This window comes from Notolepis coatsorum (genome assembly GCF_963971535.1).
Source record: "Notolepis coatsorum genome assembly, chromosome: 1".
Taxonomy (NCBI): Eukaryota; Metazoa; Chordata; class Actinopteri; order Aulopiformes; family Paralepididae; genus Notolepis; species Notolepis coatsorum.
This window is the reverse complement of record NC_140165.1, coordinates 244,568,198-244,584,500: the sequence shown is the minus strand read 5'-3', so window position 1 is coordinate 244,584,500 and position 16,303 is coordinate 244,568,198. Positions and strand designations below refer to the sequence as shown.

The following is a 16,303-nucleotide window of genomic DNA, read 5'->3' as shown; positions in this document are numbered from 1 at the left end:
CACACACACACACACACACACACACACACACACACACACACACACACACACACACACACACACACACACACACACACACACACACACACACACACACACACACACACACACACACACACACACACACACACACACACACACACACACACACACACACACACACACACACACACACACACACACACACACACAGAGAGAGAGCTCCCTCCCCGGGCCCTTTAAAGTATTGGCTTGTGTTGCTACACGGACACATTTGTATGTTGCACCACTCTTCCTGGCTTACAGACTTGTAAACAAGCACTCACGTCTCTCATTATATGTGAACTAAAGAGTACAAGGTTTACACAACAGCCCCCACCTGCTGTTTTATTGTATTTGTACCTGTACTATCCGCTGTCAGCTGTTTATCTCTCTTTGTGAGCTTGATTAAATAGCGTTAGCTCATGTTAGCTCCGCGGCTAATTTTAGCTCACCCTGATCTAAATCAATGACTAGGTTCTAAAGCATTCAAGTAGTTTTCACTGCACATAGAAGTAGCCAAACAGCGGGAGCATTTCGGGAGCATATTACCAAAACCCAGGCAATTTCGAGCCCTTAAGGAATCAAATAGAGTCTGCCATGGCTACATGCTAACGTAACGTTATTGCGCAACTGTAGGCAGCGATAAGGGAATCGAACCGGTTCCCATCCCTAGTAGGTACTGAGGATAGTAGGGTTAGTAGCTTCTGTCTGATTGTGTAGGTACTGAGGGTAGTAGGGTTAGTATGGTTAGTAGGGTTAGTAGCTTCTGTCTGATTGTGTAGGTACTGAGGGTAGTAGGGTTAGTATGGTTAGTAGGGTTAGTAGCTTCTGTCTGATTGTGTAGGGGAGGGACTTCAGAAACGGTAACTGTGTCTTTGTTGGGTTCACATACTATTTATTTAAGATCCCCTCCAGATGTATTTTAAACTCTTCAAAGATGTTCTATATTGAATAACAATTTGGATATATCTGTTTTGTTCCACCAGGAATTCCAAGTCACCGGCTTAGAATTCTGTCGATACCTACTCAGCTTTCTGTGTTTGCTGAAGCTAAAGGTGTCAAGTTACCACATATTGGCCCATGAGAGTTTGAATTATTAGTGACATCACACATGCACACTCAGATTTCAGAACAGGACTGCAATCTGAGTCCAGGGAGAAGAATGTGAAAAAGGCGCTCTGGTTACAACTTCTGCACAAATAACAATTTAACCACCAAAAAAAACATGTTATTGAGTGGAGGGCATCTTTTTTTTAATCTACGTTTTCTCCTCCTTTTTTCTGTATTTTTCTACCATCCCAATTTAGTCGTTATGCCAATTCCCTTCCTGGTCGTTGCGCGCATTTGCCCACCACTTGCCGGTCTAGGGAGGGTTGATAGATACTATCACATGTCCCCTCCGATACATGTGGAGTCAGCCAGCTGCTTATTTTCACCTGACAGCGAGGACTCTCACTGGGGAGGTGTAACACGTGGGAGGCTCACACTACTTCCCCCAGTTCCCTTCCTCGCTGAGCAGGCGCCCCGACCGACCTGTAGGAGTCGCTGTTTACAACAACCAGGATACACCCCACCGGCTCCCCTCCCGCTAACACTGCCAATTGTGTTAGTATGGACGACCGACCAAGCCGGAGGTACCAGCTGACAGCTGGATTCAATACCAGTGTCTCTGCGGTGGTAGGCAGGCACTTAGTCCGCTGCGCTACCCGGCCGCCCAGTGGAGGGCATCTTTAAAGGATACGTTCAGAATCTTTTGCCCTATTTCCCTGAAGTAAAGCCTGAACTCAGTGTGCCCAACGTAAGTTTTAGCGTTTATTTCAGGTCTTGTACAGACAGACTTTGCATTAATTCTGTGGCTAACTAGCCAGAGCTGCAGGTATCCAGTAGGAAGAACAGCATGAACCGTGCTGAGACCCAGTCAACATCATCAGGAAGTAGGAGCTTTCTGAACCTACTCTTTAACCCTAGCTAGAACAGATGGGGTGTGACTGTTTGTCTGTGTGTAGTGTATGTAGTTAAGCGTGTGTGCATGTTTGTGTGTGTAGTGTATATAGTTAAGTGTGTTTGTTTGTGTAGTGTATGTAGATAACCATGTGTGTGTGTGTGGTGTATGTAGTTAAGCGTGTGTGTGTGTGTGGTGCACGTAGTTAAGCGTGTTTGTGTGCGTAGTGCATGTAGATAAGCGTGTGTGTGTATGTAGTTAAGCGTGTGTGTGTGTGTAGTGTATGTAGTTAAGTGTGTATGTGCTATCTAATGTATGTTCCCATCTGTGTGTATGTGCATGTCCTCAGATATCCTGGATGCACACAGGTTGTGTGTGTGTTTTTGCAGCGTTCGCGAACTGAGCGGTACAGGTGATCTTTTGTCCCCTCAGCCATCAGACTATTCAACACCTCAATCGAGGGCAGATGCTCATGAGTCCGTTGGACCCCCCCCCCCCCCCCCCCCCCATTTGACGGTGAGCAATTACCTTCATTTATTGATCTATTTTCTTGCTGCTACTTTTTTGAACTTTTTGAATTTATTTTAAAATGTTTAACTCAAGTACTGATTTTATTGTCCGTGTTTTATTCATATATCTTTACGTATGTCAACCATGAGAGCTATTGAATGGATAACTGAATTTTCCCAAGGGGATCAATAAAGTATCTATTTATCTACCAGTCCTGGGCGTGGTTGCTGGCCTCCTGTGGGGGCAGGGGGCTGGCCAGCCGGGACACCTGGACCCAGACGGCGTCGTACAGGTCCTTCTTGCTGGTGCGGACCGTGCAGGGCACGATGAGGGGCATGCCGAACAGACTGGGCCGGTTCTTCTGCGACGACAGGAAGTACAGCTCCGTGCGCATCTGAAGGGCATGGGGAGAGGAGGGCGGGGGTTATGGTTAGCAATCACACAATAAATCATAAACAGCTATTCAGATTTTAGGCAAACTCTACCACCTGCATGGTGGTCCATTGTGTCGTTGCTGTCAGGAAAAAACCTTGTATTTCCACACTACCCAGTATATGACTTAAAAAAAAATATATGTGACAATTTGAACATGAGATGGTTTTTCTTCATTCCTGAAAAGCTGGAACTATTGGAGATACAAGGTTTTCGTGTTGCAGCAGCAATATACTGTAGTAAAACTAATGATCTGATTTGAGCTTTCACTGCATCAGAACGAACATGTCATTTGGGACTCGCTGCCCTTCAGGCAGACTGGAGAGGTGAACAATAAGACTGAATGAATGAATGAAAGGTGAATAAAGAGGCTGATAGGAGGCCGACCTCAGGGCTTAGAGGACATAATACCAGCTATTTACACTTAGTCATTTAGTTATTTAGCTGAACGCTTTAATCCAAAGCGACTTACAAGTTCTGTACAACAGGTCAGCAGGAAGGTTACAACTCTTTCAGCTGAGTAACAATGTTCATCAAACAGTGCTGAAACTTGGGTGCTGCAGTGTTGAGTGCATAGTAGTAGAGACATATTAAGATAAGATAAGATATTCCTTTATTGATCCCCTTCGGGAAATTCGGTATCATAGCAGCATGGGGGAGGGGGAGGTACAGGTAGTAGAAGACATACAGGTACAGGTCACATAATTATAGTACAGTATATATTAGTATAGTAGGTAGTAATGTAGGCAAGGAAGATTAAACAGTGGAAGAGTGCATGATAGTAGAGGACAGTAAGAAGGTTAGTAGTAGCTATCACACTATTCTAGATACAGTGATTCAAATAGAAGCATTAAGCGGAGGTCGTCACAGGAAGCACCCACCATCTTCCTGTGCATGGCGATGATGTAACCGATGAAGGGGCTGTCCTGGACGGGGGTGACGTGCCCGTTTGGCATCCCGTTGGACAGAGGCGTCTCTGGGCTGCAGGGCACCAGTGTGCTGGGAGCCCCGTTGGGGATGAGGAGAGGCATGGAGCCCAGGTGGCCGTTAGCGGCCGATCCGTTGGCGATCGGGGTGACGTCTGGAGAGGAGAGAGGGCGGGTGAGAACCAGGAGGAACCGAGGAGACAGTGTCCGTGTTTTGAGTCCATAACTCACGTCTCATGCCTAAAGGAGACAGGGCTTTTTCTGTTGCTACCCCCAGACTTTAGAACAGTCTCCCGTCTGACATTAAGTCCTGTCCCACTGTTGAGACCTTTAAATCACATCTAAAGACTCACGCAAAGACGACTTCTAACTTGAAATGGTAACAACAGATGAGGTACTCAAAAAACTGAGCGCCCTCCAACCTGGCCGTGACAATATCCCCTCCAAATTCCTCAGAGACTCAGCAGCCGCCATCACCCCGGTCATCACCCACATAATAAACCTCTCCATAAAACAGGGATACGTCCCCAAAGACTTAAAAATATCTATCTATCTAAAAAACGTGAGACACTTCTCAGTGGGGTTGGTGTTGTAACATGTTGCCAGTGTGGAACTACCAGACAGATGTGTCAGACAGATGTAACAAATGCCATCTGCAATGTAAACTGACCTATTACTGCTATACCAGCCGCTATAACAAAACTAAACAAAATAACTATTGGTATTGGGAGTGTATCGGTCGATATGGCTTGGCAAAGAAACATTATCGGGCATCCCTGGTTGTTGCTTTGGAGCTGCCTTTCCTGGGAAGTAGCTGTTGCTCTGGAGATATTTCACATCTTTGGCGTTCATTGCCTACCATCTGTCAAGCCCATTAGACCGGAGATGACCTTGTCTGGATGATGAAGTATTTTGAATACATCATATCAAAGGGAGTGATTAACAATTCACATGCAGCCTGGACTCGGAGTCATATATTCAAACAGCACGAAGAAGAAGCCAGACTGTGGCACTGAATTAAATGCGTCAGAACATCACTTTGAAAATTAAAGATTGGGGCCAACTGGGTCATTCTTACTGACGTCTTTATATGAGCCAAGAAAGTAGATATATTTGACTAATATGGATTAGTGTTGTCAAAAATATCGAAAAATCGATACATATCGATTCTGAATATTTAAAGCGGTTTCGATACTCATTTCCCGCAATATCGATACTTTCTGCAGTATCGATACCAGCTGGCTTGCTCGCAGTCTTCTACCGCAAGTTGTTGACAGACACACGCTGCTGCAGAGCACGCTTGCCCCTCCTCCTCCCCCTCAGAGACCAGTCTTCAGTGTCTTCTTGTCAACAAAGCATTAAACATTAAACCATTAACTTTAGTTTAATACATGAGACGTTGTCTACTGATGGCTCATAATATCAACAGCTGATTCGTTGTTAGTAACGTTACAGCTATTAGCTAACGTTAGCTAATCGTTCTTCCGTTAGCTTATGCTAGCTAGCTGGCCACCTTATAATTCACAATATAATTACTTCATGGAAACGGAGTAACGTTAACGTTATGTCGAGTTCATACTACACTACACGTATGAACTCGACATACCCCGTTTCCATGAAGTGTTTAATTAGCAGCAATCTTGTTGAAAATGTAACGTTAATGCTCCGAGCATAGCTTCGCAAACCGGAAGCCGTCATGAAATTGTTGTAGTCATATTGTAGTCTTTTAGTCTTATTAACTAAAAGATTTTAACCAAATAAAAAGCAGCAGCACTATTGCATAACTGAGTCATGTTTGCTATGTATTTCTTTCTTTAGGGGAGTAGGACATTTGTTTCACAGTTTTAGCATGATGTTTTATAGATGGCTAGGTTAAACACAGGTTTTGTTTTTAAGAGGGGGGGTTTGATTTGATTTAGATTAGATCATTTAGTTATTTTTAAATGTCTGATCTAAAGAGAAACAAAAGGTTTTAAAAGTGTTATATTTATCTTCTCTTATAGTACCAGAGAGAAGCTGAGGAGAATCAACCAGCAACAAAAGCAAAATTTGTAAAAAATAAATAAAAATAAATGTAATTTAGTATCGAATATCGATACTTTTCAAGGTATCGTATCGAAGTTCGAAATTCCAGTATCGTGACAACACTAATATGGATACATACAAAATACTCTCAAATGAAAACTGAATAACAGATACTTCAACCTTCTAGTAGGCAGCCTCACCTGTCAGCGTGGGCGAGGTGAGGGAGGTTGGTGTGTGTGGTGGAGGGGGTGAGGTGAGGGAGGGAGGTGTGTGTGGTTGAGGGGGTGAGGTGAGGGAGGTTGGTGTGTGTGGTTGAGGGGGCGAGGTGAGGGAGGGAGGTGTGTGTGGTTGAGGGGGCGAGGTGAGGGAGGGAGGTGTGTGTGGTTGAGGGGGCGAGGTGAGGGAGGTTGGTGTGTGTGGTTGAGTGGGCGAGGTGAGGGAGGGAGGTGTGTGTGGTGGAGGGGGCGAGGTGAGGGAGGGAGGTGTGTGGTGGAGGGGGCGAGGTGAGGGAGGGAGGTGTGTGGTTGAGGGGGCGAGGTGAGGGAGGGAGGTGTGTGTGGTGGAGGGGGCGAGGTGAGGGAGGGAGGTGTGTGGTTGAGGGGGCGAGGTGAGGGAGGGAGGTGTGTGGTTGAGGGGGCGAGGTGAGGGAGGGAGGTGTGTGGTTGAGGGGGCGAGGTGAGGGAGGGAGGTGTGTGTGGTGGAGGGGGCGAGGTGAGGGAGGGAGGTGTGTGTGGTGGAGGGGGCGAGGTGAGGGAGGGAGGTGTGTGGTTGAGGGGGCGAGGTGAGGGAGGGAGGTGTGTGTGGTGGAGGGGGCGAGGTGAGGGAGGGAGGTGTGTGGTTGAGGGGGCGAGGTGAGGGAGGGAGGGAGGTGTGTGGTGGAGGGGGCGAGGTGAGGGAGGTTGGTGTGTGTGGTTGAGGGGGCGAGGTGAGGGAGGGAGGTGTGTGGTTGAGGGGGCGAGGTGAGGGAGGGAGGTGTGTGGTGGAGGGGGCGAGGTGAGGGAGGGAGGTGTGTGTGGTTGAGTGGGCGAGGTGAGGGAGGGAGGGAGGTGTGTGGTGGAGGGGGCGAGGTGAGGGGGGGAGGGAGGTGTGTGTGGTGGAGGGGGCGAGGTGAGGGGGGGAGGGAGGTGTGTGTGGTGGAGGGGGCGAGGTGAGGGGGCGAGGTGTGTGGTGGAGGGGGCGAGGTGAGGGGGGGAGGTGTGTGGTTGAGGGGGCGAGGTGAGGGGGGGAGGTGTGTGGTGGAGGGGGCGAGGTGAGGGAGGGAGGTGTGTGGTGGAGGGGGCGAGGTGAGGGAGGGAGGTGTGTGGTTGAGGGGGCGAGGTGAGGGAGGGAGGTGTGTGTGGTTGAGGGGGCGAGGTGAGGGGGGGAGGTGTGTGTGGTGGAGGGGGCGAGGTGAGGGAGGGAGGTGTGTGTGGTGGAGGGGGCGAGGTGAGGGAGGGAGGGAGGTGTGGTTGAGGGGGCGAGGTGAGGGGGGAGGTGTGTGGTTGAGGGGGTGAGGTGAGGGGGGAGGTGTGTGGTGGAGGGGGCGAGGTGAGGGGGGAGGTGTGTGTGGTTGAGTGGGCGAGGTGAGGGGGGAGGTGTGTGTGGTGGAGGGGGCGAGGTGAGGGGTGGAGGGGGCGAGGTGAGGGAGGGAGGTGTGTGGTTGAGGGGGTGAGGTGAGGGGGGAGGTGTGTGGTGGAGGGGGCGAGGTGAGGGGGGAGGTGTGTGGTGGAGGGGGCGAGGTGAGGGAGGGAGGTGTGTGTGGTTGAGGGGGCGAGGTGAGGGAGGGAGGTGTGTGTGGTTGAGGGGGCGAGGTGAGGGAGGGAGGTGTGTGTGGTTGAGGGGGCGAGGTGAGGGAGGGAGGTGTGTGGTTGAGGGGGCGAGGTGAGGGAGGGAGGTGTGTGGTTGAGGGGGCGAGGTGAGGGAGGGAGGTGTGTGGTTGAGGGGGCGAGGTGAGGGAGGGAGGTGTGTGTGGTGGAGGGGGCGAGGTGAGGGAGGGAGGTGTGTGTGGTGGAGGGGGCGAGGTGAGGGAGGGAGGTGTGTGTGGTGGAGGGGGCGAGGTGAGGGAGGGAGGTGTGTGTGGTTGAGGGGGCGAGGTGAGGGAGGGAGGTGTGTGGTTGAGGGGGCGAGGTGAGGGGGGAGGTGTGTGGTGGAGGGGGCGAGGTGAGGGGGGAGGTGTGTGGTGGAGGGGGCGAGGTGAGGGAGGGAGGTGTGTGGTTGAGGGGGTGAGGTGTGTGGTTGAGGGGGCGAGGTGAGGGAGGGAGGTGTGTGGTGGAGGGGGCAGCCTCACCTGTCAGCGTGGGCGAGGTGAGGGAGGTAGGTGAGCCCGGCACTGGGATCTCAAAAGCACACAGGAAGCCGTTGACGGACAGACGCACCTTCTGGTTGTCCTGGGGGAAGTTCTGCAGAACAAAACAATCAATGACCCGTCCGGAATGAACAAGCTATTTTATCTGACACCGCCGTAGCGATGGGAACGGTCGATAGAGGCCGGAATGTTTGTGAAGTTCTCTTTCTTCCAGCATGGCTGCCTGTAGCATAGCAACCATTGTTTTGTACATGGCAATGGAAGAGACACCGGTTGCTATGTGTTGATATACAGTATGAGAAAATATCAACAAAAACATCATAATTCGTGTCTTATTACCGATTCACGCATACAATAGAACAGTAATATGCTTTTCCAGTGTTTTACTTGCTCTAACACTGAACAGAAATTAGGCATTTTCTTGGTTACCAAAATGGTTACAGGGAGCCATACTGGAAGAGAGAGAACTCATATGTACAGCATGACAGTAAACAGACAACTAAAGTAACTAAAGTAACTTGAGCGGTGTGCTTTTCCTCTAACGCCACAATCACACTTATTGCATCATTGGTGTTGGTTTCAAAGAGCCTGCGACTGAGACAAGCTCAAGTACTTGACACCAAGTGTAAGTGTTGCATGTACTGGATTTATACAACTTGAAAACACATGCTCAGTCAAACTAGAATGTTGTCAAAATCTTGATGAATGTATTGCTAATTACTTTTAATAACGAGTGGGAGACTGGGAATGGGAGACTGTATTAAGTCCCACCATTAATGATGTTACTCAGTCCTCCTAATCTACCCCACAATGTAAAAGCTAACTAACGATCTAAAGCTAACTAATGATGTGTCCTTAAAGCTAACTAACAATGTGTCCCTAAAGCCAACTAACAATGTGTCTCTAAAGCTAACTAACAATGTGTCTGTAAAAGCTAACTAACAATGTGTCCCTAAAGCCAACTAACAATGTGTCTCTAAAGCTAACTAACAATGTGTCTCTAAAGCTAACTAACAATGTGTCCCTAAAGCTAACTAACAATGTGTCTCTAAAGCTAACTAACAAGGTGTCCCTAAAGCTAACTAACAAGGTGTCTCTAAAGCTAACTAACAATGTGTCCCTAAAGCTAACTAACGATGTGTCCCTAAAGCTAACTAACAATGTGTCTCTAAAGCTAACTAACAATGTGTCTCTAAAGCTAACTAACAATGTGTCCCTAAAGCTAACTAACGATATGTCGCTGAAGCTAACTAACAATGTGTCTCTAAAGCTAACTAACAATGTGTCTCTAAAGCTAACTAACAATGTGTCCCTGAAGCTAACTAACAATGTGTCTCTAAAGCTAACTAACAATGTGTCCCTAAAGCTAACTAACAATGTGTCTCTAAAGCTAACTAACAATGTGTCCCTAAAGCTAACTAACAATGTGTCCCTAAAGCTAACTAATGATGTGTCTCTAAAGCTAACTAACAATGTGTCCCTAAAGCTAAATAACAATGTGTCCCTAAAGCTAACTAACAATGTGTCTCTAAAGCTAACTAACGATGTGTCCCTAAAGCTAACTAACAATGTGTCTGTAAAAGCTAACTAACAATGTGTCTCTAAAGCTAACTAACAATATGTCCCTAAAGCTAAATAACAATGTGTCCCTAAAGCTAACTAACAATGTGTCCCTAAAGCTAAATAACAATGTGTCCCTAAAGCTAACTAACAATGTGTCTCTAAAGCTAACTAACGATATGTCCCTAAAGCTAACTAACAATGTGTGTCTAAAGCTAACTAACAATGTGTCTCTAAAGCTAACTAACGATGTGTCCCTAAAGCTAACTAACAATGTGTCCCTAAAGCTAACTAACAATGTGTCCCTGAAGCTAACTAACAATGTGTCCCTGAAGCTAACTAACAATGTGTCCCTGAAGCTAACTAACAATGTGTCCCTAAAGCTAACTAACAATGTGTCCCTAAAGCTAACTAACAATGTGTCCCTAAAGCTAAATAACAATGTGTCTCTAAAGCTAACTAACGATGTGTCTCTAAAGCTAAATAACAATGTGTCCCTAAAGCTAACTAACAATGTGTCCCTAAAGCTAACTAACAATGTGTCCCTAAAGCTAAATAACAATGTGTCTCTAAAGCTAACTAACGATGTGTCTCTAAAGCTAACTAACAATGTGTCCCTAAAGCCAACTAACAATGTGTCCCTAAAGCTAACTAACAATGTGTCCCTGAAGCTAACTAACAATGTGTCCCTAAAGCTAACTAACAATGTGTCCCTGAAGCTAACTAACAATGTGTCCCTAAAGCTAACTAACAATGTGTCCCTGAAGCTAACTAACAATGTGTCCCTGAAGCTAACTAACAATGTGTCCCTGAAGCTAACTAACAATGTGTCCCTAAAGCTAACTAACAATGTGTCCCTAAAGCTAACTAACAATGTGTCCCTAAAGCTAACTAACGATATGTCCCTAAAGCTAACTAACAATGTGTCTCTAAAGCTAACTAACGATGTGTCCCTGAAGCTAACTAACAATGTGTCCCTAAAGCTAACTAACAATGTGTCCCTAAAGCTAACTAACAATGTGTCCCTAAAGCTAACTAACAATGTGTCCCCAAAGCTAACTAACAATGTGTCCCTGAAGCTAACTAACAATGTGTCCCTGAAGCTAACTAACAATGTGTCTCTAAAGCTAACTAACAATGTGTCTCTAAAGCTAACTAACAATGTGTCCCTAAAGCTAACTAACAATGTGTCCCTAAAGCTAACTAACAATGTGTCTCTAAAGCTAACTAACAATGTGTCCCTAAAGCTAACTAACAATGTGTCTCTAAAGCTAACTAACAATGTGTCCCTAAAGCTAACTAACAATGTGTCCCTAAAGCTAACTAACAATGTGTCCCTAAAGCTAACTAACAATGTGTCCCTAAAGCTAACTAACAATGTGTCTCTAAAGCTAACTAACAATGTGTCCCTAAAGCTAACTAACAATGTGTCCCTAAAGCTAACTAACAACGTGTCCCTAAAGCTAACTAACAATGTGTCTCTAAAGCTAACTAACAATGTGTCCCTAAAGCTAACTAACAATGTGTCCCTGAAGCTAACCAACAATGTGTCCCTAAAGCTAACTAACAACGTGTCTGTAAAAGCTAACTAACAATGTGTCCCTAAAGCTAAATAACAATGTGTCCCTAAAGCTAAATAACAATGTGTCCCTAAAGCTAACTAACAATGTGTCTCTAAAGCTAACTAACAATGTGTCTCTAAAGCTAACTAACAAAGTGTCCCTAAAGCTAACTAACAAAGTGTCCCTGAAGCTAACTAACAGTGTCCCTGAAGCTAACTAACAAAGTGTCCCTAAAGCTAACTAACAATGTGTCCCTAAAGCTAAATAACAATGTGTCCCTAAAGCTAACTAACGATGTGTCCCTAAAGCTAACTAACAATGTGTCTCTAAAGCTAAATAACAATGTGTCTCTAAAGCTAACTAATGATGTGTCCCTGAAGCTAACTAACAATGTGTCCCTGAAGCTAACTAACGATGTGTCCCTAAAGCTAACTAACAATGTGTCTCTAAAGCTAACTAACAATGTGTCCCTGCAGCTAACTAACAATGTGTCCCTAAAGCTAACTAACAATGTGTCTGTAAAAGCTAACTAACAATGTGTCCCTAAAGCTAAATAACAATGTGTCCCTACAGCTAAATAACAATGTGTCCCTAAAGCTAACTAACAATGTGTCTCTAAAGCTAACTAACAATGTGTCTCTAAAGCTAACTAACAAAGTGTCCCTGAAGCTAACTAACAAAGTGTCCCTAAAGCTAACTAACAATGTGTCCCTAAAGCTAACTAACAAAGTGTCCCTGAAGCTAACTAACAAAGTGTCCCTAAAGCTAACTAACAATGTGTCCCTGAAGCTAACTAACAATGTGTCTCTAAAGCTAACTAATGATGTGTCCCTAAAGCTAACTAATGATGTGTCCCTGAAGCTAACTAACAAAGTGTCCCTAAAGCTAACTAACAATGTGTCCCTGAAGCTAACTAACAATGTGTCCCTAAAGCTAACTAATGATGTGTCCCTGAAGCACTAACAATGTGTCCCTAAAGCTAACTAACGATGTGTCCCTAAAGCTAACTAACGATGTGTCCCTAAAGCTAACTAACAATGTGTCCCTGAAGATAACTAATGTGTCCCTGAAGCTAACTAACAATGTGTCCCTAAAGCTAACTAACGATGTGTCCCTAAAGCTAACTAACAATGTGTCTCTAAAGCTAACTAACAATGTGTCTCTAAAGCTAACTAACAATGTGTCCCTAAAGCTAACTAACAAAGTGTCCCTGAAGCTAACTAACAGTGTCCCTGAAGCTAACTAACAAAGTGTACCTAAAGCTAACTAACAATGTGTCCCTAAAGCTAACTAACAAAGTGTCCCTGAAGCTAACTAACAGTGTCCCTGAAGCTAACTAACAAAGTGTCCCTAAAGCTAACTAACAATGTGTCCCTAAAGCTAAACAATGTGTCCCTAAAGCTAACTAACGATGTGTCCCTAAAGCTAACTAACAATGTGTCTCTAAAGCTAAATAACAATGTGTCTCTAAAGCTAACTAATGATGTGTCCCTGCAGCTAACTAACAATGTGTCCCTGAAGCTAACTAACGATGTGTCCCTAAAGCTAACTAACAATGTGTCTCTAAAGCTAACTAACAATGTGTCCCTGAAGCTAACTAACAATGTGTCCCTAAAGCTAACTAACAATGTGTCCCTGAAGCTAACTAACAATGTGTCCCTAAAGCTAACTAACAATGTGTCCCTAAAGCTAAATAACAATGTGTCCCTAAAGCTAACTAACAAAGTGTCCCTAAAGCTAACTAACAATGTGTCTCTAAAGCTAACTAACAATGTGTCTCTAAAGCTAACTAACAATGTGTCCCTAAAGCTAACTAACGATGTGTCCCTGAAGCTAACTAACAATGTGTCCCTAAAGCTAACTAATGATGTGTCCCTGAAGCTAACTAACAATGTGTCCCTAAAGCTAACTAACGATGTGTCCCTAAAGCTAACTAACGATGTGTCCCTAAAGCTAACTAACAATGTGTCCCTGAAGATAACTAATGTGTCCCTGAAGCTAACTAACAATGTGTCCCTAAAGCTAACTAACGATGTGTCCCTAAAGCTAACTAACAATGTGTCCCTGAAGCTAACTAACAATGTGTCCCTAAAGCTAACTAACAAAGTGTGAGAGAGCCCAGTACCTTGATGTTGGAGGTGTGGACCTCAGCCAGTAGGATCTGCTCAGGTTTCAGGCTGCAGAGTTCACTCAGCTGTTTCTTCAGCCCGGTGTATTTCTCATCCATGTTCAGCCTCAGCCCATAGCGCACGGGGGTGGAGCCATCCAGCTTAATGACTGCACACACACACACAATCAATCAATCAATCAATCAATCAATTAGATGCACAAGATGCAACCGAATAATTCTTGAATAAATACTCCACAGTAAAAAACATTGTATATTATGGCCAGCGTATAAATATATATATTTTTTTCAGAAATAGAGAGGGGGACACACACACACACACACATTCTTGTAATTCATAATTAAATAATCAGAGAATGACTGTCCGTGGTAAACAAACTGCTGGTTCAACATACACAACCCGCTGGTTCAACATACACTAACTGCTGGTTCAACATACACAACCTGCTGGTTCAACATACACAACCCGCTGGTTCAACATACACTAACTGCTGGTTCAACACACACAACCTGCTGGTTCAACACACACAACCTGCTGGTTCAACACACACTAACTGCTGGTTCAACACACACTAACTGCTGGTTCAACACACACAACCTGCTGGTTCAACACACACTAACTGCTGGTTCAACATACACAACCTGCTGGTTCAACACACACTAACTGCTGGTTCAACACACTAACTGCTGGTTCAACACACACTAACTGCTGGTTCAACACACTAACTGCTGGTTCAACACACACTAACTGCTGGTTCAACATACACAACCTGCTGGTTCAACATACACTAACTGCTGGTTCAACACACACAACCTGCTGGTTCAACACACACTAACTGCTGGTTCAACACACACTAACTGCTGGTTCAACATACACTAACTGCTGGTTCAACACACACTAACTGCTGGTTCAACATACACAACCTGCTGGTTCAACATACACAACCTGCTGGTTCAACACACACAACCTGCTGGTTCAACATACACAACCTGCTGGTTCAACATACACAACCTGCTGGTTCAACATACACAACCTGCTGGTTCAACATACACAACCTGCTGGTTCAACATACACAACCTGCTGGTTCAACACACACAACCTGCTGGTTCAACATACACTAACTGCTGGTTCAACATACACAACCTGCTGGTTCAACATACACTACCTGCTGGTTCAACACACACAACCTGCTGGTTCAACATACACTACCTGCTGGTTCAACACACACAACCTGCTGGTTCAACATACACAACCTGCTGGTTCAACACACACAACCTGCTGGTTCAACACACACTACCTGCTGGTTCAACATACACAACCTGCTGGTTCAACATACACAACCTGCTGGTTCAACACACACTACCTGCTGGTTCAACACACTAACTGCTGGTTCAACACACACTACCTGCTGGTTCAACATACACTAACTGCTGGTTCAACACACAACACACACTAACTGCTGGTTCAACACACACAACATGCTGGTTCAACACACCACACTTTACACTGAAACATACGACTATAACCCGTCAGTATCCAGCCTCAGGATGTCTACTGGTGTCCCAGCGTGGCCCCCGTCCTCACCGGTGATCTCCAGGTGCATGGAGCTGTCCATGGGGAGCGGCAGGGACAGGAAGTTGAAGGGGTCGAAGCGGGCGCTGATGTGGCCACAGGTCTTGCACTTCACCTGGGACTTCAGCTGCCCGTGGAACAGGTCCACCACGATGGAGCGGTTCCTGCGGAGGTGGTTCTCCCACGCCTGGACACACACACACACACACACATACAGAGACACACACACACAGAGACACACACACAAACAAACACACAAAAACAAACACAGACACACAAGGAGTCTTAAGGCGAGCACAGAAAGACTCAGAAGAAGCTTCTATCCCCAGGCCATCAGGCTGCTAAACGAACAATAATCACTATGCAACAACCATCAAATGCACACAGCACACACACCCACACGCACACACTCACTCAAACAAACAACACACTGCAGCACCCACTCTCCACACTTTAGATCACACAAACACACTTACACTTTATATTTATTGATAAAGGATTTGCACTACAACTCGTACACCTACTGTGAATTGTACCTAAATTGCACCTCGTCCCATTTCTCCATTTCTGCCTTGCACTATATAGTATTGTATATTAGTACACTGCACAGTATTGTATATTGTATGGTAACTACGTCTATTCTGCATCGAACATTGTACATATGTCTAAACTGAACACTGTGACCTCATTTTTTTTACTTCTAATTTTACTATGTTATTTTATTTCATACTTATCTTGTCTTGCACAGTCTCTGGAGCGCAACAGTAAGAAGCATTTTGTATAAAAGTATTCTGTACTTCTGTATGACAACTATTAAAGAAACTTGAAACTTGAAACTTGAAACAAACAAGATCAGAAACTACTAATCCTGACAATCCCTACCCCCAAGCGAGCAACAGCTAAACGGAACACACACACTTGTGTATGTGAAATATGAGGGAATTACATAGACTTCCATGCATTCTGTTACAAACCCTAACCTTGACCATCACACTCCAGTAGCTCATCAAACTAAATCAGGACCTGAATCATGTCCCGATGTTGTGAGTGTGGACTCTTTAAATTGTCCCGATTTGTCACATAACATACATCAGAGGGAGGAAATTCTATGTTAAACTAGGAGATCACATGTCTGATATATACGACAACAACTATGGAGTTGCACAAGGGAGTTGCTTAGGTCCTTTACTCTTCTCCCTTTACATGTTACCGCTGGGTGATATCATCAGAGAACATAATGTAGATTTCCATAGCTATGCGGATGATACACAACTGTACATATCTGCTGAACCAAATGATACAGCGATTAGCTCCATTACAGACTGCTTACTGGCAATAAA

General features: G+C 45.3%; 1 protein-coding gene across 1 annotated transcript in view; it reads right to left on the bottom strand.

The window, feature by feature from the left end:
• The window catches only part of usp32 (ubiquitin specific peptidase 32), a 245,303-nt gene that overhangs the window by 38,997 nt on the left and 190,003 nt on the right, over positions 1-16,303 (bottom strand). The window contains exons 23-27 of the mRNA XM_084324370.1: positions 14,976-15,150; positions 13,388-13,539; positions 8,123-8,234; positions 3,787-3,986; positions 2,683-2,867 (exon numbers count right to left, since the gene is read on the bottom strand). Coding sequence (XP_084180496.1) covers positions 2,683-2,867; positions 3,787-3,986; positions 8,123-8,234; positions 13,388-13,539; positions 14,976-15,150 — 824 coding nt within the window. The remainder of the gene's footprint in view (positions 1-2,682; positions 2,868-3,786; positions 3,987-8,122; positions 8,235-13,387; positions 13,540-14,975; positions 15,151-16,303) is intronic.